The sequence below is a fragment of the Pholcus phalangioides genome, unplaced genomic scaffold (genome assembly GCF_987345545.1).
Source record: "Pholcus phalangioides strain wild (caught in Gottingen) unplaced genomic scaffold, Ppha-v1.0 ptg000022l_1, whole genome shotgun sequence".
Lineage (NCBI taxonomy): Eukaryota > Metazoa > Arthropoda > Arachnida > Araneae > Pholcidae > Pholcus > Pholcus phalangioides.
This window is the reverse complement of record NW_028301615.1, coordinates 14,277,275-14,296,360: the sequence shown is the minus strand read 5'-3', so window position 1 is coordinate 14,296,360 and position 19,086 is coordinate 14,277,275. Positions and strand designations below refer to the sequence as shown.

Genomic DNA, 19,086 nt, shown 5'->3' with positions numbered 1-19,086 from the left:
TGGAATAGTTTTCAGAGTTATATTCAATTTTTCCAATTTGCGAAAGTTTCGTGACACTGTCCATTAATCTGCGGTGTTTGAGATCAATTAAAAGTCCAAAGTTGAGAAGAAAATCCGCGCCTATGATCGGTATTGGTACGCTTGTAATGAGAAACTTCCACTCAAAACAACGTCTTAATCCAAAGTCAACATTGAGAACTTTGGTGCCGTAAGTGTGTATCTTAGAGTTATTGGCAGCAAACAATTCAAATGAATCAGGAACTATTTTTGTGTAATGTTTTGTGAGTGGAATGCAAGAGACGTCAGATCCTGAATCAATTAAAAATCTCAAATGGGATCTTTTATCAAATACATAAAGGCGACAAGTTTTCACGGCCATCGGTGTTGACGTCGCCGATATATTATAGTCGACGGCCGTGTTTAGTTTCCCTGTTCCTTGGTTTGAAAAGAGCACGGTTGTTGACATCTGAAGGCGTTGTTGCCGAATCTAGCATGGTAATAGCAATAGCCGGTTGTTTGTGATGAGGGAGTGAAACGACGACAAGGAGATCTGAACCTCCGTCTCGTATAGTTTGTTTCTCTCTCTCTAGACAAGCGGTCGAGTTTTTTGCTAAGAGAAGCTATCTCCGCTCTCATGGCACTCATTTCTGTCAGAGGGGAGGGATTATCGGGTTCAACGTTGTTGACATGTAGCTGCGGGGTCCCTGTGCGTTCCGCTCTCCCCATGGCATAGATGCTGTTGTTGTATGTGTCTTTACTAACTTCTATTATTTTGTCGGCCATTTTCGCTAATGTCTCTAAGCTCTCTGAGCTAACTGATAGGATGGCCTGTGTTTCTGACGGCATACGTTGGAACCATAGAGTTTTTAGAAAATCGTCGCTTACAGATTTGCCGGCTAAATCTCTCATTTCCCTTAATAGGTGTGAAGGTTTTTTGTCCCCCAACTGTAGTTCGGACAACAACTTGCGTACTTGACAAGTGTTAGAATCAGAGAATTCGTCGATTATCCGTTGTTTAAGAGTCTCATACTTGTTTGTTTCGGGTGGGTTCAATAAAATATCTGAAACGGAAGCGAGCGTTTCTGGATCTATAACCGCAATCACGTTATTGTATTTGGTAGCGTCGTTAGTTATGGCGGATATTGAAAAACAACTTTCCACTTGAATGAACCATAACTTTATATTTTGCCGCCATATGGGCGGGAGTTTCAAGGCAACGCGACAAATTTGTAAGTTTTCTGGTGATGGGTCAGGTGGCGAAGGGTTAGGAGAGTTATCGTTAGGCATTTTTGGATACAGACTTTTATGCGAATCTAGTTATATAATTGCGAAAATGAAAATAAGAACATTTGTTATCCTGACCAAACAAAATAGAGCGATCACAAAAAGGTCCTAACCTGATCTTAATGGCATCGGCGGTGCTGCACACATTGGGCTTCGGCTGAGTAGATTCGTCATCTTTATGTCATCAGAAGGTTGCTTCGGTCTAGGTCACCACTGTTACTGTCCACTTTTATTGTATCATCGAGAACATAACATGTTGAATCAGCGTTATCTTCAGGTCTGTCTAGTCACAAAAAATTCTCTCGCGCAGTCCCCGCACTTGGCGACCGTTGGCCACAGTCTTTGGTGAGCCGCCGCACGTTCAAGCTAGATCTCATTTCTGCCTGGGCTCCGCGAGACACCCAAGCTCTGTCGTAAGAAGCAACGTAAGCACTTCGCCTCCCCCCCCCCCCCCACCAAGGAAGGAGGACGCAAGGCATCTCCGGCAAAACCAAAATTCATTGATATGTCAAAGATTACATATAGTGCAAGGAAATCAAAAATTATGTAAGTCGAAGAATCAAATTAATCAAGTTAAAGTCAAAGTGCAACGCGGGCACGGATAATAAATAATCATAGAAAGCCTGGACTCTACTAATTTAGGGTTTGAAATTTAAACAAAATATCTTTGCTGAAAAAAATTTTACATTCTTTCACAGGTCTTCTGTTTACTTTTCCCTGCATTGGGTCCCCCCTCATGCCAAAAGTGTTAGAGATTACCCTGTAGTTGTATTATGAACTACTGATGAAGAATTAAATTACTAAAATATAAAATTTGATGTATATGTAAAATTTATGTGCAATATAGAGTTCTGTTATGAAGAAAAGCTATCTATTCTAACAGTTTCTCTGTTAGTCTAAATTAAAAATTACTAGTATGAATCAAAATAGATTTTACCACAATAAGTAATAAAATATTTAAAAAAAGTAACACAAGAGTGCTATTATTTTAAAAAGTGCTATTATTTTAAAAAGTGCTATTATTTTTTCTTTTGCAATCTATAAATTTTATTAATATTGTTATTTTGATTCATACTTTAATAAATGTCATATTACTTTAAATTTATACGGTTTTCATAACATCGCACATTGAAACTGACGGAACTCCGCTTAAGTCGTCATAATTTTTCGATAACTTGAGGTGACGACTTATCGAGGTTTTACTGTATGTTGTTCGACTCAGAATTTTCTCACTAGCCTCGATGTTGCAATATCTAACTTCTTGAGGCAATCTTACTGATATTTAACATTTTCTTCTCTTTTTTTCTTATTCTTCTTCCCCTCGGAGCTGAAAACCCAGATAAGAACACAATTATCGCCATTTTTTTTTTATGTACATATTGTCACAGTGAGTAACGCGAAAGTGTATTCTCGTCGATTTTACGAACACTTGTTCATAAACTGTAGTCACAGAATAATGTACGTATACCACAATATGAGGCCGAAAAATTACGCGATTTGATTAATTAGTTAAATGCTAGGATTTTTTTTTAATTGAAGCCATATCTTCTGAAATATTTTTAGAACAACATTTTTGTAACCTAATATTTTTGCAATCATAGTGATAGTGATAGGAATCGAGACACATCCGGTCTTTCTCACACTAGGTCAATATATCTCAAAGTGTGCGTAAAGACGAGCTGGAAATATTCATTTCTGTGCACATTCACGCTTTAAAGTGGTTCTTTAGCAAGTGAAGATACCTGTTAAACTCTTCGGGGGTAGCTGTGGATGAACCGTGAATTCAGAAAGGAAGCTGTTGGTTACAAAGTCTGAGAATCATTACACTGGGTGGTGTAAGCACATTGTCCAGGGGACTCTAACCATTTATTGTAGCTTGATCACAATACATGTATATGGGAAGGTGCATAGTAGGGTGGATCGAAAATTAGGGGGGCAAAGTGTCCGGGGGCACCAAATGTACCGGGGACAAAACGTGCTACAGGCGAAATGTCGGAATATATATATATATATAATAAATATATATCTGCGAATATTGAACTTGAAAAGGTTCTGGCATCAGGAGAGACAAGGCAAAAACTTTCTAATTGGTTTTTTGGGCGCAAGGTGTCCATATAAAAAGTTTTTATTTTTAATAACCATACATCCCCTTGCAACATGAATGAAGTATCTGAAATTCTCCACTTCGCACATTTATATTTCGCAACAATGACTTTAATATCTGTCACCGTTGAATAATCTGCAAAATTTATGAGAAAATTTCATTAATATACAATTTTCAATACATTTTCATAAAAGTATAAATTTTTAATACATTTTCATAAAAGTGTGAATTTTTAACTATTTTTGGGGTGCTTGGGCCACCAGAAGATATGAATGAATTTCAATAAAAATATATAATATGCCCAAGACAGAACTTTCCCAGCCCCACGTCAAAAGTAATTTCAAAATTTATTTATAAATTTCCATGAAAATGTCAATTTTTATCTAGTTTTGGGGGCACTTGGCCACCATGAGATATGAGTGGATTTCATTAAAAAAATTATTCACCATATATATCCGCTGTGGTGGTCGAGTGGTTATAGTGACGGACTCACGATGCGAGGATCCGGGTTCGAACCCCATAGTGGTGGTCGGCTGAAGTTGGTTTTCTGTGGTTCCCAACTTCAAGCCGCAAATGCGAGCCGATCTCCCCGTTAAAAAGTCTCGCCACAGAGAGCAACAGTCCTACAACGATAAATCATTCAATCATAACACTTCACTCATAGTTAGAAAAACTGGCGGCAGATGGCAGCACTACACATAACAAGCATTACAGAGAAACAAAAAAACTTCACGTCAGGTTTCACTACACGTACACGCACATTCCCGCATGTACCGATTCGTTGGGGGTTCCGCGGATGTGGGGGGGGGGGTAGCAGTAGTAGGTAGGGCCTCCAAAAAATGGCTCGGGGAACCATGATGTTCTTAAGTCAGCCACCTCGTTGGGCAATTTGCCTGTTGTGGCGTGGTATTTGTATTTATATATATGTATATATATCCAAGAGATAACTTTCCCACCCCACGCCATAAGTAATTTCGAAAAAATTCTTTTTTTATAAATTTTCATCTAAATGTCAATTTTTATCTGTTTTTGGGATGCTTGGGGCACCGGAAGATGTGAATGGATTTCAATAAATAAATTACGCAAACTAATATACCAAAGAGACAACTTTCCCACTCCAAGCCAAAAAGTAATTTCAAAAAAAAAAAATCCTTCATTTGATGATCAATTATTGAAAATGTTTTTCAAATTATATAGTAATATATATTTCATTATATACGGTAAAACATCGATATAACGATACTCTGCAGGAAAAGAAAAAATATCGTTGTAGAGGGCTTATCGTTTACATCGAGAGGCAGCAGGTTAACTTTAGAGCATAACATTTCCAAACAAGACGAAAAAATATCGTTGCAGAGGCATTTATCGTTATACCGAGTATCGCTGAAGCGAGGTTTCACTTTAGTAAACGCTATAAACAGTAGCCAATGTTTTATAATTTCAGTAATACTGTAACGCAGGGGGTGGTCAAACCCGCGGCATGCCATACGAGTGTTGAGGAGTTCCTTGGTTCCCTCTATGTTTAACAAAGAGGTTTTCGGGTAAGTGGTGGTTGCAAAGCACCGCCTTAAGCTGTCGTTCAAGAAGAACCACAAATCCCCGACCAAGAAATGCACAAATTATCTCGATGGTTTTTTTTATGTACCTATATTCAACGATATATATTTCATATAAATATTCATAGACAACGTATTATACGTGTATACATACACGTATACAAGTACAGTATATACAGGGAAGTAAGGGCAGTCCCTAGACTACATTTTACTCGTGAACCGTTGATACTAGAGACATACTTCCAATTGGAAAAAGTATGCAAATTACGTGTAGACCTCAGATACGTCATTCATATTGCAAAGGGTTGTATAATTATTAAAATAATAAACTAACTTCTTCTACGTACGCAAAAACCCAATTAGAAAGTTGTTGCCCTGTCTCCTTCGAGGCTGGCAAAGAAAATGCCATGTTTCAAAGTTAAATATTCACTGAGATATTTAAACTAAAAATTGGGAAAGAGTAGCATAAATAAGGGAAAGAAGCGTTGTCCGTCAATTTTTGCTGTTCTTCTTTACCCACTTTCTCGGTGATTTTTTCGGATTCCAATATCTCCCTTAGAAACAGGGAATTTTTTTTTTTGTTGGCCTCATAAGAGACAGGATGACAACTTTACAATTGGGTTTTTGAGGACAGGATGTCCATATAAAAAGTGTATTTTAATAATTTCACAACCCCTTGCAATATGAAATACGCATATCTGAGGTCTGTACACGTTATTTACTTTTTTATTGGAGGTATGGCTCTGGATCAACAGTTCACCAGCAAAATGTGGCCTAGGGGCTTTCCTTACGACACTTTATATATACCCGATCCACAATATTTTTTTTGGGGAGGGGGGGGGGGTATATATCCCCCCAAAAAAATTATGTGAAATAACCGCTATATACACATAGCGGTCATTTCACTGTATTTTGGGATTTCATCAAATCGGAAAATGTGGAATACCATTAGATTCTGAAAGAAAAAAAATATACAACTACACATATAATTCCATTTTCAGAGGATGAAAACTTCTTTTATCAACGATCACCAGACGTCATTCCAACATTAGACGAATACAGAAAAGAACTGCTCTATCCACACAGTAAGGATGATTTGACGAGGATAAAGCATAGTATATCACTGCACGACGAACCATTAACGTTTCGTTTACCCTTTTTCGGATTTGACTACCGATACATATGGGTAAGTATCCATATAACAAGACTCTATTAATATGTATTAATACTCTTGAACCAGTTTCCATGCTTCTTGTATGTATATGCTCATTTTTTCCTGAAAAAAATGAGAATTTATTTAAAGTGGGGAGAGCAGATGAGAGCTGCTGCCACCCTTTGCAAAAGACAAACCTCAACTGATGCAAATATATGGGTTTCTTCTATACAGTCCCACGCAGACAGCGTGACCTATATTTACATTACCGTTCTCAAGCACATTCCAAGAATCGAAAACATGGGGGGTGGGGGGTACACCAGCACCTAGTACATGAGGGAACGTTTCTTTCTATGTAGAAATACAACATATATATATATATATATTTAAATTATGACATCAAAGTATGCGAAACATCTTCAAGAGCACACACGCAGCGAAACTCGAAAATGATTGTAACAAATAAGTTACACAATAGTGTTGTTATATGCTATCCGTTTTACGCTACTTCAAGAGATAGAGAGAGAGAGAAGCGCTCTAAAATATATACCATTTCTTTATCCTTCATCACCAGGTTCATAAAGATGGCTACTTATTATTCAACTACGGGCTGAACAAATATCCAGACAAGATAGAGTTTCCGACGAAGCACATCAACGAACCAGAAAATGAACAAGATCCTTCTCTTATTTCTCCGTGGTTCAGTAGACAAGATATTCCCGGCGTGAAAGGTTTTTAGTTTATGATATTTCTATCTCATTGCAGATTTTTTTTTTCTAATAAATTATCTTTCCTATTTATAATATTCATTAAAATACTTTCCTGCTTTCTTTTTACATAAAATGTAAACTAATAATAATAATGATGATGTGCAAAAAGATGTTGTAGTTGTGATCTTCAAATGGCCAATAGAGTGATGTGGAACTATGCTGCTGGTAACTTAAGTGATGTGGAACTGAACCGCGGTCCACTTAAGAGCTCTGTAACTGTGGCGAAGGTCACTTAAATTATCTTTTAATATGCCATGCTGACATAGGATCAACAAAAGATCTGTAAATGAGTCACGGGCCGCTTTTGTGATATGAAACTGCACCGTGGATCCTTTAAGTGATCTGCAGATGTGCTGCGGGTTCTTTAAGTGCTAGGAAATGAGGCACTTTGTTCAATTTTAATAAATAAAGGTTTGAGGTCTCGGACCAAATCAGATGACTCCAACGGTCACATTTGGCAGCGAGCCATGGGTTGAGTATGTATGGTTTAAATCTCATAAGGTTTTAACAACCGTCCTTGAGGTCTTTTTCCTGTTCGCGAAAACTTAATGCTTCCCCGTTTAGGGTTGAATAACGCACTCAAAAGTCAGCAAGATATTATTTTTACCTTAGGAACCTATAATAATGTAGATAACGCTTGTAAAAGACAAAGAAACGACTACTATCCACACAGATTGGCTATAAAACCAGGGGTTCTTGAGGATGTTTCAGGGGGTCCGTGAGCTTAGATGATAAAAAAAAGAACATGTGATTTTTGTATTGTTTAATAATGAATATGATTCTGCAAAAATTCCTTAATTTCCAATCACAGATCCGACCGCTGCTAACGAACAACGCTTCTTTTCCTTATATATGCTGTTCTTTCCCAACTTTTCTCCCATTTTTGAAATCAAATATCTTTGTTAATATTGCACTTACAAACGTGTAATTTCCTTTGTTGACCTCAAAAGAAACAGCGCACCAACTTTCTAATTGTGTTTTTGAGGGCAGGGTGTCTGTATAGAAAGTTATTATTTTAATAACTGTACAAACCATTGCAACACGAATGACGTATCTGAGTTCTACACGTTATTTAGATAATTTGTCTAATTGGAAATATTCATCAAGGATTAATTTTTCGCCAATAAAATGCGGCTACGTGAATTAAGTAATCATCCTGTATAGTACTCTGCCGATAGAGCCGTGCTAGGGTGAAACGTTTAGTTGAGGGAGTAAACACAGTCGACACTCGATATAACGACCTCCCCTGTCCCGTCGAAAACTGACGTTATATTGAAAGTAAATCATCTATGATACCCGTTCTATGAAAACATTTGGGACTTACGGTACATGTTGTTGTAATGGAATTGTCGCTATAACATGGGGTGTTGTCGTTAAAACGAGCATCGACTGTATTTTGCATACTATTTAACCTGCCATAATTGCTGTCAAGCACCACCTATTTCGGAATTATTTCATAAGTTCTTGGTTTAAAATAAACTCCACGTTCTTTTACGTTTAATTCCGTTGCCGTGCGTTAAGTATTTCGTGATTGTACGGTATAAAACGTGAACTTTCGAATATAAGTAACGTAACTTTTTGATCTCAGTTCGCCCATTTTTATGTAGTCGCATACATGTACTGTAAATGAGAATTCTCATAAACCATTTATGACTGTAGATGTGATTTCTAGCACTAGAACTATTATGACTGAGATGACATAAACATGGTTGAAGATTTCTTCACGTTTCATTTCCTTATTTATTCTATGTACAGGTGCCGGCATTTATTTCAGGAAGATCAGCATGGACAGCATGAGGCGGAATGACCCATGGGAGGCTCTTCTTTGGCAGAGGATACGAGCGGATTTCCAGAGCGGAATGATTGGAGCTGGAGATTTCGAACCTCATTACGTAATAATCGCTACGTGGAGGAACGTGACACATGCTGCCAATGTCAATCAGGATCCCGGACAGATAAAAGTCAATATATTTTTATTTTGCTAACGTTTCTGCTGTGTAATCGCAATAGATACATGCACGGAATGTTTCATCAAAAAAAGTGTCCGAAACAAATAAAAACTTTACTGTTCGTTTTTTTAATTGAAGTAAAATGAGAGCAATTATAAACCAAGAGAGGAAAATTTCGCTGATTGTTTTGAACAACCCAAAAATAATTATTACGGAACAGTTGAAGAAAATGTCCATTAGCAAAATTTCGAATTTTTATGCATATTGTAATGAAAAGAAAAGACAACGTCTCGTACTTCTCCAAAGTCGAGACTAGCGTATTACCAGTGTATCAACAGGGTGCGCCAATAGGATATAGCACAATGCTAGAAATACAAAAGAGATTTCAAGACGGGTACAGTCTACGTAAAGTATACGACAAATTCTTTAGCGTAAGCGCTAGATTTCATACTTTCTTTACGAAGTATGCTATGCTATATGAAACCCCCAGAGACTTTCAAACCGCCTGCGTCGTTTTCTGGGGACCCCCTGGTACTGGCAAATCTGCACTCAACTATTTTATAGCGAATTTATAGCGATAATCGTAGTTGGGCATAAATCAGAGTGGGAGGGGGGATTTTTATCGGGACTAAAATCTAGTGCGGGGTGAGAGTAAGAAAACAAGTGAAGCGCTCTGAATTTATACAGCGTTATATGACAGCACAGCCAATTAGGAGCTGGCACTGTGACGTCGCAAAACTTGCATTCACATGCGAAATATACTCTCGTGTGACCAGGGTGTGCGGCGTCACGGAGAGTGTTGGTAGGGAAAGGTAATAAACTTTCTTTGTCCGACACAAACCATCTAAACCACTCCCCACCCACTTTACTTTCTTATGTGGCCGAATATCTATTGACATCCTCCCCCTTGCACAACAGCTCTGGGCATGAGCGGTTATCAATCAATCCCGCACCACCAAAACCCATCTGCTTCTCGGACCTGTTAGAGCAGTGATTCCCAACGTGGGTGTTAATGCCCCTTGGGGAGCGATTCAATGTTCCAGGGAGCGGTAGAAGCTACGAGTATAACATAGGATTCTATGAGTCAGATAGCGTTGAGGGGGGGGGGGTGGGGCGATGGGAGATAAACATTTCTGAATAAGAGGCGAAAGAAGAAAAAAGGGCCGTCTTAACGTATGAGGCCTACGCAGGGATCAAATTAGTTACAGCTGTATTGCCAATAGGATAGGAGCAGAGCCCCCATAGAAATGCTCGCTTTAGAAGAGAAATTAAGGGTTTTCTCTGTAAATGGAGTCGTGAGAAATTCAAGCAAAAATCGTAGGCATTTGTAAATATGATTAATGTAGATTTTTGTGCATCGGAAAAGAGGCATAACCCGAAAACAAACCCTGATGTATCTATGGGAGTGAAAACACGGTATCTCAATTTTCATTTGTGCTGATATCATGTAAGGAAAAATATTAAAGTTTGTTTTCCGATCTTTCCAACAGACGAACACTTACCAGGCAGTGATCGCGACCGATGAGAAAAGGACATACGCCATGTTCAACTACGATCAGATAGAGTGGATATCAGAGACGGACGTTTTCGGAGGAGAGAAAGGGACGCCGCCTTTCGTGAGTATTAATTACGTCCTATCGGATACGTACATACCATAAAAAGAAATAAAAATGTATATACCGGCGTCAACATTATTAATAGAAGATCTTTAGATTTTGCTCTCGACGTTATCAACGTCTAGTGATAGAAGCTTTCGTTTCAAACCGTTTATCAGATTGGATTCAATGCTGGAAACAGGACTCGCGCCTACGAGTACGAACCGTATTCGCAGCAGCAACGTGTCAAGGACCTCCCAGCGCTGGGATACGGCAACGGTCTCAACGGTCGATTCTTCTTCCAGATCAACGAGGAAATATGGCCAGGGTGCTGCATCCAACGAGGTAAAATCTTTCATTCAGAAGACATACAGTCAAACTCGGTTGTAACGTTAATAATTGGCGGTCTGGGTTGATCCTCATGCAGAATAATGTTAATGAACCTCACTTATAACGTCGGTGAAAATAACACGAACCCAAATACAACGACGCATTTTTTTTTTTTTAAATCATTTTATGCCTTATTTGGTTCCTCACGGTGAAAAAAAAAGGGGATTTTCAAGAAGTTTGAGATGCTCCGACGTATTTCTTATTAGCATGACCGTTATACTGGACATTCTGTATTTTCCCGTAATTTCGCCCTTTCCGACGTTTTCCCTCAACAAAAATGTCCCGTTTCCCCCAGGTTTTTCCGTTGTAATTTACTTTAATCTCTACTAGAATCAGAGATGAAGGCACATTTTGCATACCTTATAAATTGCATAAAAAATGACAAGATTGTAAATTATTATCATTATTATTATTATTGATTAATCATCTCACTTATTTGTCATGTTAATTTCCGTCGGCCGCACCCATGAAATTCACTTTAAATCTCTGCATATTTTCTAGTACTGTATTTTTCGCCAAAGGGTTATTCGTTAGCCATAATTGACAGTTTCTCTGAGAGGAAGTGATACTTTTGGCGAGATATGGCGAATAATCAGAATTTACCGTTTTTTCTAGCTCAAATGTGGTCACCCTAATCATAATGAAATAACAGCTTTTTTGCACAGCATTTGATTCCATATGATTACATTTTTCGTCAAAAATAGTCACGAAAACCTGCTAATTCGGTTGTAACGACACCTCGGTTATTCGGAAAAAATCACCGGATTCTTCGATATCGTAATCAATGAGTTTGACCGTGTTTGATATCAATTTATAAAAAATTACGTTAATTCAGCAATAACGACCTCGGTTGTAACGACACTTCGGCTATAACATGAAATTCGGTGGTCCGACTTATTTCTACGGAGAACCATGTTAATGAACCTTGCTTATAACGTCGTTGAAATCGTAATGACCTCTGATATAACGACATATTTTCCGTCACATTTATTCCGTTTCCCAAGAATGTCCTAGAAAATTCTCAAAGAAGTGTCCCCTTTTTTTTACGACGAAGCACCCTCCTGAAGTACTAAAGGATATTTAGAGGTGTCGTGAGTTCGATACCCTATTCGATTTTGTCAGAAACTTTTTTGACGCGAAGGTACAACAGAAACGGCGACAACATGAGCACAGAAAAAGATTGCTACCGCGGGGAATCCACACCTAGAGGTTTGCGCAGCAAACTATCCTGATTATAAAAATGCCGAATTCCGCCGCTTGGGATCGGCAGTAGTTCCCAGTCTAATTTTACTTCATATGCTGAAAATGACCGTGATGGGACAAAAATTATCAATGATCTTAATCAAGTATGAAGATAATTCACATAATTTATAGATTATGTCATAAGAATATATATGATTACAAATACAAAAATTCTCGAACGTTTGTCGCGTAGAAACTTTTTGTTGTAAAATAATTTCCAATCCCTTGTAAACCCTATAAAATTTTATTTCCAGTAAAGATTAATCAGGGTAATAATTGGCAAATTCACCATAACTTGGCAAAATTTTTGCCGGGAATTGCTGATGTCCCGTGTTGATGATACTCCGTATTTTTCTCGAAATAATATGGCAATCCTAACCATAGTAAAGTAACCTTTTTGTTAGTATGTCTTAGAAAGCGTCAACCTCTCAGTAATAACGACAAGATGCCAAGAAATCTTCGATGTCGTTATACTCCAGTTCGACTGTATTAATGACTAGCTGTCCGAGACCGTCCATATCTTTGGGAAAGAGTGCAAAGCATCCCAAGATGGCCACTCTGGGCAGTCAGCAGTCACGCCTGTCTGTCTGTATTAAAGGTTATTTTGTTTTGTTTTTTTAAAGAACTCGACTTCAACTACAAGAAAAGACCGCAACTGAGCTTCTTTCCGAGGTACGGCAGTATGTTGGGAGGTACACTCGTGAATATCACCGGACCGTGTTTTTACAACCCGAACAGCGTATACAAGTGCCGTTTCGACACGCAAGAAGTCAAAGGCGAATGGAGGAGCACAAATCATCTGACTTGCATCATGCCGGCTGTCATTTACCACGGTTACGTCGATCTGACCGTCTCCATCGATGAAGGACCGCACCTTTTCAATGCAAGATTCTACGTCCGTGAGTTTATTTTACTTTTATTGTAGTGCGTGTGTATTTCTTTGGCTTGTCCACCGCGGCGCTTACGTTTCTAAAAACATAATTTCGAAAGCTTGAGCAACTTACATAGTTTCTTTTTGAAAAACTCTATGAAATTGACTATAAAAATTAAAATATATATTCAAATATCAACCGATTAAATCAGAAGCTCAACCTACGGGTCTCTGGGGCTTCTGACATTGATCGTACAAATTTATAACAATTGGGTTACAAACGGTTATAAATTACAATCCGGTTATAAATCCTTCCGTTGCGTCACTGGTTTCAAAAGCATCTTAACGATTTTTGGTGGCCTAGGCTATGACCCAGACATTTCTCGGTCCTTCTTGATCCATTTTATCATAAATGTTAAGGGAAAATTGGCATCCAGAAAGAGGGCTCCTTGGAGTTGGCGCTCCAAAACCCGTTGCCTCGCCTGATAAAATGCCACTGATTACTACTTTACCGCACACCAACTCCGGTCATATCACCCTTTTGACTCCCTGCTTATATCTCTTCGACATCTTATATCTCTTCGTTGAGACAGAGCGACGGGCCATATTCTGGTTAGGAAGAGATCAATCATATCACCACTAAGCAATTTACTACCGATCAAGTTGCGTCAGAAATCTTCTCTCTGGAGAGAGTCATATTATGCAGTGCTTCTGTCCCCGTATTGGACGGGGGGGGGGGGGCTTCCGCTGAGGAGAGCATATTGAGATAGCATCTCCGTGGCCTCCTCAGCATCGGTAAGGAAAGTACTTGTCATCTATGTTCTTCCTCGGGATCGAACCCGCTTAGTTAGCGATAGCCTTCACGGTGGAACACGAGAATTTTACTACTGCTCCACTCGCACCTAATGCCACTGAGTGGCTTCCACACCTCTCGAAAATCAAACATTTTGTTACTTAGGAACATTTAATATGCAATTTAAAATTCGAAAAAAGACCAGTCACCATACGAAGATAGCTAGTTGAGCACGAAAAAATTGTGACTATATGAATGGTTAAATTTCATCTTAGAAAGGTATGGCAGGATATGCAGATGCGGGGATTAGGTTGAAAGTTTGTTTCGATTGTGGCATTCACGCCTACGAGGCGGATAGGCCAAGAAATACGGTGATTCTTTTTCTCAATTTCGAAATTGAAATATCAATTACATAAAAATCCTTATGACCCACATGTTGCATATAAATTATGTTTCAGAGCCTCCTGATATGGTCGATCCGGATGTGACGGTGCTCGATGATGCCGACAGACAAGAAACTCCTGCAAAGATGGTGCTCCAATGGTTCAAAGAGAGGCTTACCTGGAGTACCACAACCACCGTCACGATATCGTTATGGGGTTACAGGTGAGCAAACAGATAAAAAAAAAAACGCTTAACGTGTCTCGAAACAGGTGGAGATATCAGAGAGATGTGTATTTTTCCCACGTAGAGAGGTCTCAATACCATCAGTTCCAAATTGGCCTTCGAGAATTCAATTTTGGGTCCCGTGTTCTCTTCGAGAGATCGGCAAAATTATTTATCGCAAGCCGAAGTTCTTTCCCGTCTGGACAGAATGGTTGGCGCACTAACCGAATGGTTGAAACGTCTAAATTTTGAGAGGAATGCCATCCAAAAAATCGGCTTTATACTGCAGATCCCTGTCGAATTAGGTCTCACGTGAATAGAACTATCGACTAGAAAGTGAAATGGTGGTACTGAATACGTAAATCAATGGAATCTGATGGTAACAAAAACTTGTCAAATTGAGATTTTATTTGAAATTATGATGCTATGCATAATCAAAGTCTGATTTTTCTTTTTTTCGTAGGGAAATAAACACGATTTATCCACAACTGACGTACATCGACGTGTTAGAAGAAGGAATTCCGAATGGCGTGATTCAACAACAACTCGACCTCGACAGCCTACGCACCAGGTGGAATCCGGACAAACTGGACATCCAATTTGGTTTCATTGCCATCAATATCACTAATCCATCAAGTATCAAAGGAGGCATCAAAAAATCACCGTAAGTACGAGTGAAATTTGCTCTCACGCAGAAACTATATTTTATAGAAGAATATATAATTTAGGGTGGTTTTTGGCTGTCGTGAACGAATAAATTAATTCAACGCCCTTCCCCCTTTTATCTTCGGGAGTCAGTCATCACCTGACGGTCAAAAAGCACGAAATAATGCTATGAACAGACTTTCTACCCGACTTTAATAACGGGTGTCCCATAAATTCATACATAAATAGTTAAGAAATTCATAAAAATTGAAGAGACTGGTTTATTTGGATGCGGTTTTCGGAAAATTTATTCTCACGAACAGAGATTTTTTTTTTTGTGCAAAAACAGTTCAGATTTTTGTCGATAGAAGACGCTTCACTAAAGCAAATCACTGGAAATATGCAAATCAGACTCCCGTAAAATGCAGGGTATACAAATAACAGCACGTTTCTGAATTTTCCTGTTACTGGCATTTATATAAGATTTTCATTGTGATGTTGTCATTGGTAGGAAAAACTATCATTGATGACGTTGTTTTACCTCAGCCACGAATCACCGGATGAAGTTTTACGAACGTTTCGTACACAGAAAATATTGAAGTTCAGATTCAATCGCTCCTGCCAGACTGGTTACTAACGCCCTCTATCAAAACAAATTTGAACAAGTTTTTTTTTCTGTTCCAAAAAAAGTCGTCCCCGCCCTCGTCAAAATAACTTTTTCACAAACCGCTTCCAAGTATATCGATTCCCTCAAGTTTCATGTTCTTATGAACTAAATAAGCCACGGGACACACTGTACATTGGAAAAACATGAAAAATTGAAAATATAGCGTATGATTCGATAAACGAATTTAATCTGTATAAAATTTGAGCCTTTATTACGGATATTTGTTTAATTAGAGGATTCCGTTTGCTTCGTTAATTTATACGTTACTTTCACTGTGTGTTACTATCAGTCGTAAAACTTAATTTATGTCTTTTTCCTAATATATTTTCATATTTTATTTTAATTTTCGAACAAAGAAAGGATGTTTTGTTTCGCAAAAATTCCGTGAAACCTCCCCGTGTTTTTACTCACACACAGAAAATTGTTGCTCCGTGTCTCTCGAGCTCACCTAAACAAACATTCCATGTTTCTAAATATTTCAAGTCGCTCAGATATTGCTGATTGTAAGGCAACATCTATATATATAAAATTGATTTTCTGTGTGTGTGTATGTTCTCTATACAAATCTACAATTTTAAATTGATCGTCACCAAATTTTTCATATATACCAAAAGGGAACCGACTTGAACGATAGGTTACTTTAAAATTTCGTCAGAGCAGGGCAAATGCCCCAAATGGGCAAAAACTGTAGGGCAACAATGGTTTTTGAGCCTCAACAATCACTTTCCGAACGTTTACTTTGGTTACCGTGGTTCCCTAGCAATGCGTTTTAGACGTGTATATGCCTTTACAATGGTTTGGGACTTCTCTAATCCTGTTAGTATATCTATACCAGTAACTCCAAAATCACAGTTTTGAGATACACGCATTTTCATGGAAATTTAAAAATCAAAAATACAGCATACACTCAAATGCAAATGAAATTATCATAAATCAGCATGTTGTTTAGCCGTACGCACGTATTTGTGCATTTATCTCACTTCTAATTGGTAATAATTAGCAAGACCTACTTTTAGATCAAAAAGCCATTTTTTGGAGATATCATGTTCTAACCAAACACACAGAATTGTTTTGCACGACATATTATTAAAATAAATACACATTTTAATTTTATTAAAAGAAAAATTTTTATCCATTTTTGTTTCTCGCCGAAGAAATGATGTGCAAGTGGAAAGACACGAAACATTAAGCTTATCGTTTCTACTCTAGTATCGGATCGTACCGTTTTATAAGCAGTGTGTGTGTTAGAAGTTTATTTCTTCGTTTTAGGACACTTTGGTCTAGACCCATGCCATTGGCGTGGTATTTCGGAGAACAGTGGAGACGAAAGATCGGAAAGAACTGGAAGCGAGAGATGTGTGAGGATTGGTATGAAAGGGAAAAGCACGGCGATACTTTCGCTATTACGCTGTTCCGTTGCCCCTGCACAAAAGCCCAAGCAATACTTGACCGAGGACGATTCGCTCCAGATTTACAGTGCAACGAGATGGATCGAAAGTGTCAAACGTTTCATAGAACTGCTGAACATTGCGTGCGTTCCGGGAGACCTGCGTAAGTTTGAACGTTAACATCTTTGTAATCGAATCAAATTGTTCTTTCAATTAACATCGCTTTAAAGATGCCCTCGAGATCAATGAATACTTTCCATGATATCCAATCATGACTATTTTTAGAATTGGCGGAGCCGGTCAGCTATGCTGCTATGACGATCGAGGAGAACTGATCCGTACCGGTGACATGATGTATGGGGGAAGACCTTCAAGATCTTTCCACTATGGAAAACATCCTTTTAAACAGAAAATGATGGTAAGTTGTGGAAATTTGACAATCAATATCAACTTACGCTCTACTGTGAAAAATTTGGTAAAAATAAAATCTTAGATTCATATTCTAAACATTTATAAAATAGTGCATCAACCTAATTTTTTTTTCCAAAACCTGCATATCTAAGATACCAGCTTTGTCGTATTGGCTGCATGACGTAGTTCCCTTCTTCTACTGCTGTAAATGGGCCGGAGGCGAAGATGAATCGGAAAGCTGTGATCTTTTCAAATATTGGAGGACGTCTCAAGATTGTTCATTATATCAGCCACCAGGAGTCGGTATGCCTATTTACAAATTCGTTAATGTGTGATAATTCGATAATCTGAACACTTGTGAATTTTTCTGATTTGAAACATCGTCTTAACTCTTCAAGACCAGTGAAATTAGAAAACACTCTGGCTGCGCAAATACAGTAAATTTCCGTTATAACGACAGTTTACAATCGGGGGGGAAATTGTCGTTATGACGGACTTCTCGTTAAAAATCAATTTTACTTTTTTGCACTGTATTTACATGTTTCTACAAGAAACATAGTAGAAACATATAAATGGGAGAAAAAACAAACTAGATAAATTTACTTCCCCCCCCCCCTCCCTATTATTTTGAAGTACTTTTGCTGAAATGTGCATCTAGAGTAAACTGCTTATGCATACACAATGTTGAATGCATACAAAACAAAATTTTACACTTTGTGGAATGCAGTAGTTTCTGCAAGTGGAGTAGTTGTTGCACTATAAGAATGTTCAATAATATTTAAGGCAGAGAAACTGATTAACGTTTGGAAGAGCAGAGCAGGAGAAGCGTAGCAGGCAACTAAAGGTATCATCTAAAAACGATGAGAGTAGTTTAAGTCAGTGGTTCTCAACCTAGGGCCATATGGCCCCCTTGCAGTCCTGGGATATTCTAGGGGGGGGCCACGGGAGAAATCAGAAGAAAGGTCATCCACGACAGGTGGTGAAGGGAGTCATAGAGAGCTGTGAAGAGAAAAAAGCTTTAAAAGTGAAACATGGGTGAAAAAAATATTACTACTTTCGGAATTCATCAGATCCGTTCATAGAACCAGGGTCATCTTAACCCTTGGGTCTATGTGGGCATGATCCGGGTCTTCATGTCTATAATGGAGGGAGGGGACTGCACTATATGGGATCTGGTACTATGATTTTCATCTGTTTCTTCCAGCTAAGTATGGAATTCCGCCAGAGCAACGGTTGATGTGTTGGGAGGGTCGATTTATCGTGCGTGTTCGTTGGATCGTACCGTATTTTACACAGACTGTCTTTTAACGTATAATTTGACTCCTGGGAGAGATAATCCGCCATTTTTGAGTCCGTGCCTAGCCAAGATTCCAGAGATTGATCTGATTTATTAAAATTTCATTCATAATATAAAAATAGAAAGTATCTCAATCTTTGATGAGGGTAGAGGGGGCCTTGGATAGGACGGGGGGGGGGGGGGGCACGAGAAAAAAATGTGATCCATAGGGGGCCATGAGCTGGAAAAGGTTAAGAAACACTGGTTTAAGTGATACAACTCAGATTCAAAACAGTACTTTGAATTCAGTCGGTAATCATTCTTCCATTGAAATAACTTCCATCTCATTTTCTAATATAATGATGTTAATCCCCTTCACGCACGTA

The 19,086-nt window shown here is 38.4% G+C and overlaps 1 protein-coding gene across 1 annotated transcript in view; it reads left to right on the top strand.

Annotated features, from left to right (window-relative positions):
• Window positions 1-19,086, top strand: part of mesh (sushi domain containing 2 mesh) — a 42,737-nt gene that overhangs the window by 10,981 nt on the left and 12,670 nt on the right. Inside the window, exons 2-12 of the mRNA XM_089250216.1 lie at window positions 5,946-6,130; window positions 6,672-6,828; window positions 8,623-8,828; window positions 10,307-10,432; window positions 10,591-10,756; window positions 12,667-12,942; window positions 14,166-14,313; window positions 14,777-14,977; window positions 16,895-17,176; window positions 17,299-17,431; window positions 17,577-17,727. Coding sequence (XP_089106342.1) covers window positions 5,946-6,130; window positions 6,672-6,828; window positions 8,623-8,828; window positions 10,307-10,432; window positions 10,591-10,756; window positions 12,667-12,942; window positions 14,166-14,313; window positions 14,777-14,977; window positions 16,895-17,176; window positions 17,299-17,431; window positions 17,577-17,727 — 2,031 coding nt within the window. The remainder of the gene's footprint in view (window positions 1-5,945; window positions 6,131-6,671; window positions 6,829-8,622; window positions 8,829-10,306; window positions 10,433-10,590; window positions 10,757-12,666; window positions 12,943-14,165; window positions 14,314-14,776; window positions 14,978-16,894; window positions 17,177-17,298; window positions 17,432-17,576; window positions 17,728-19,086) is intronic.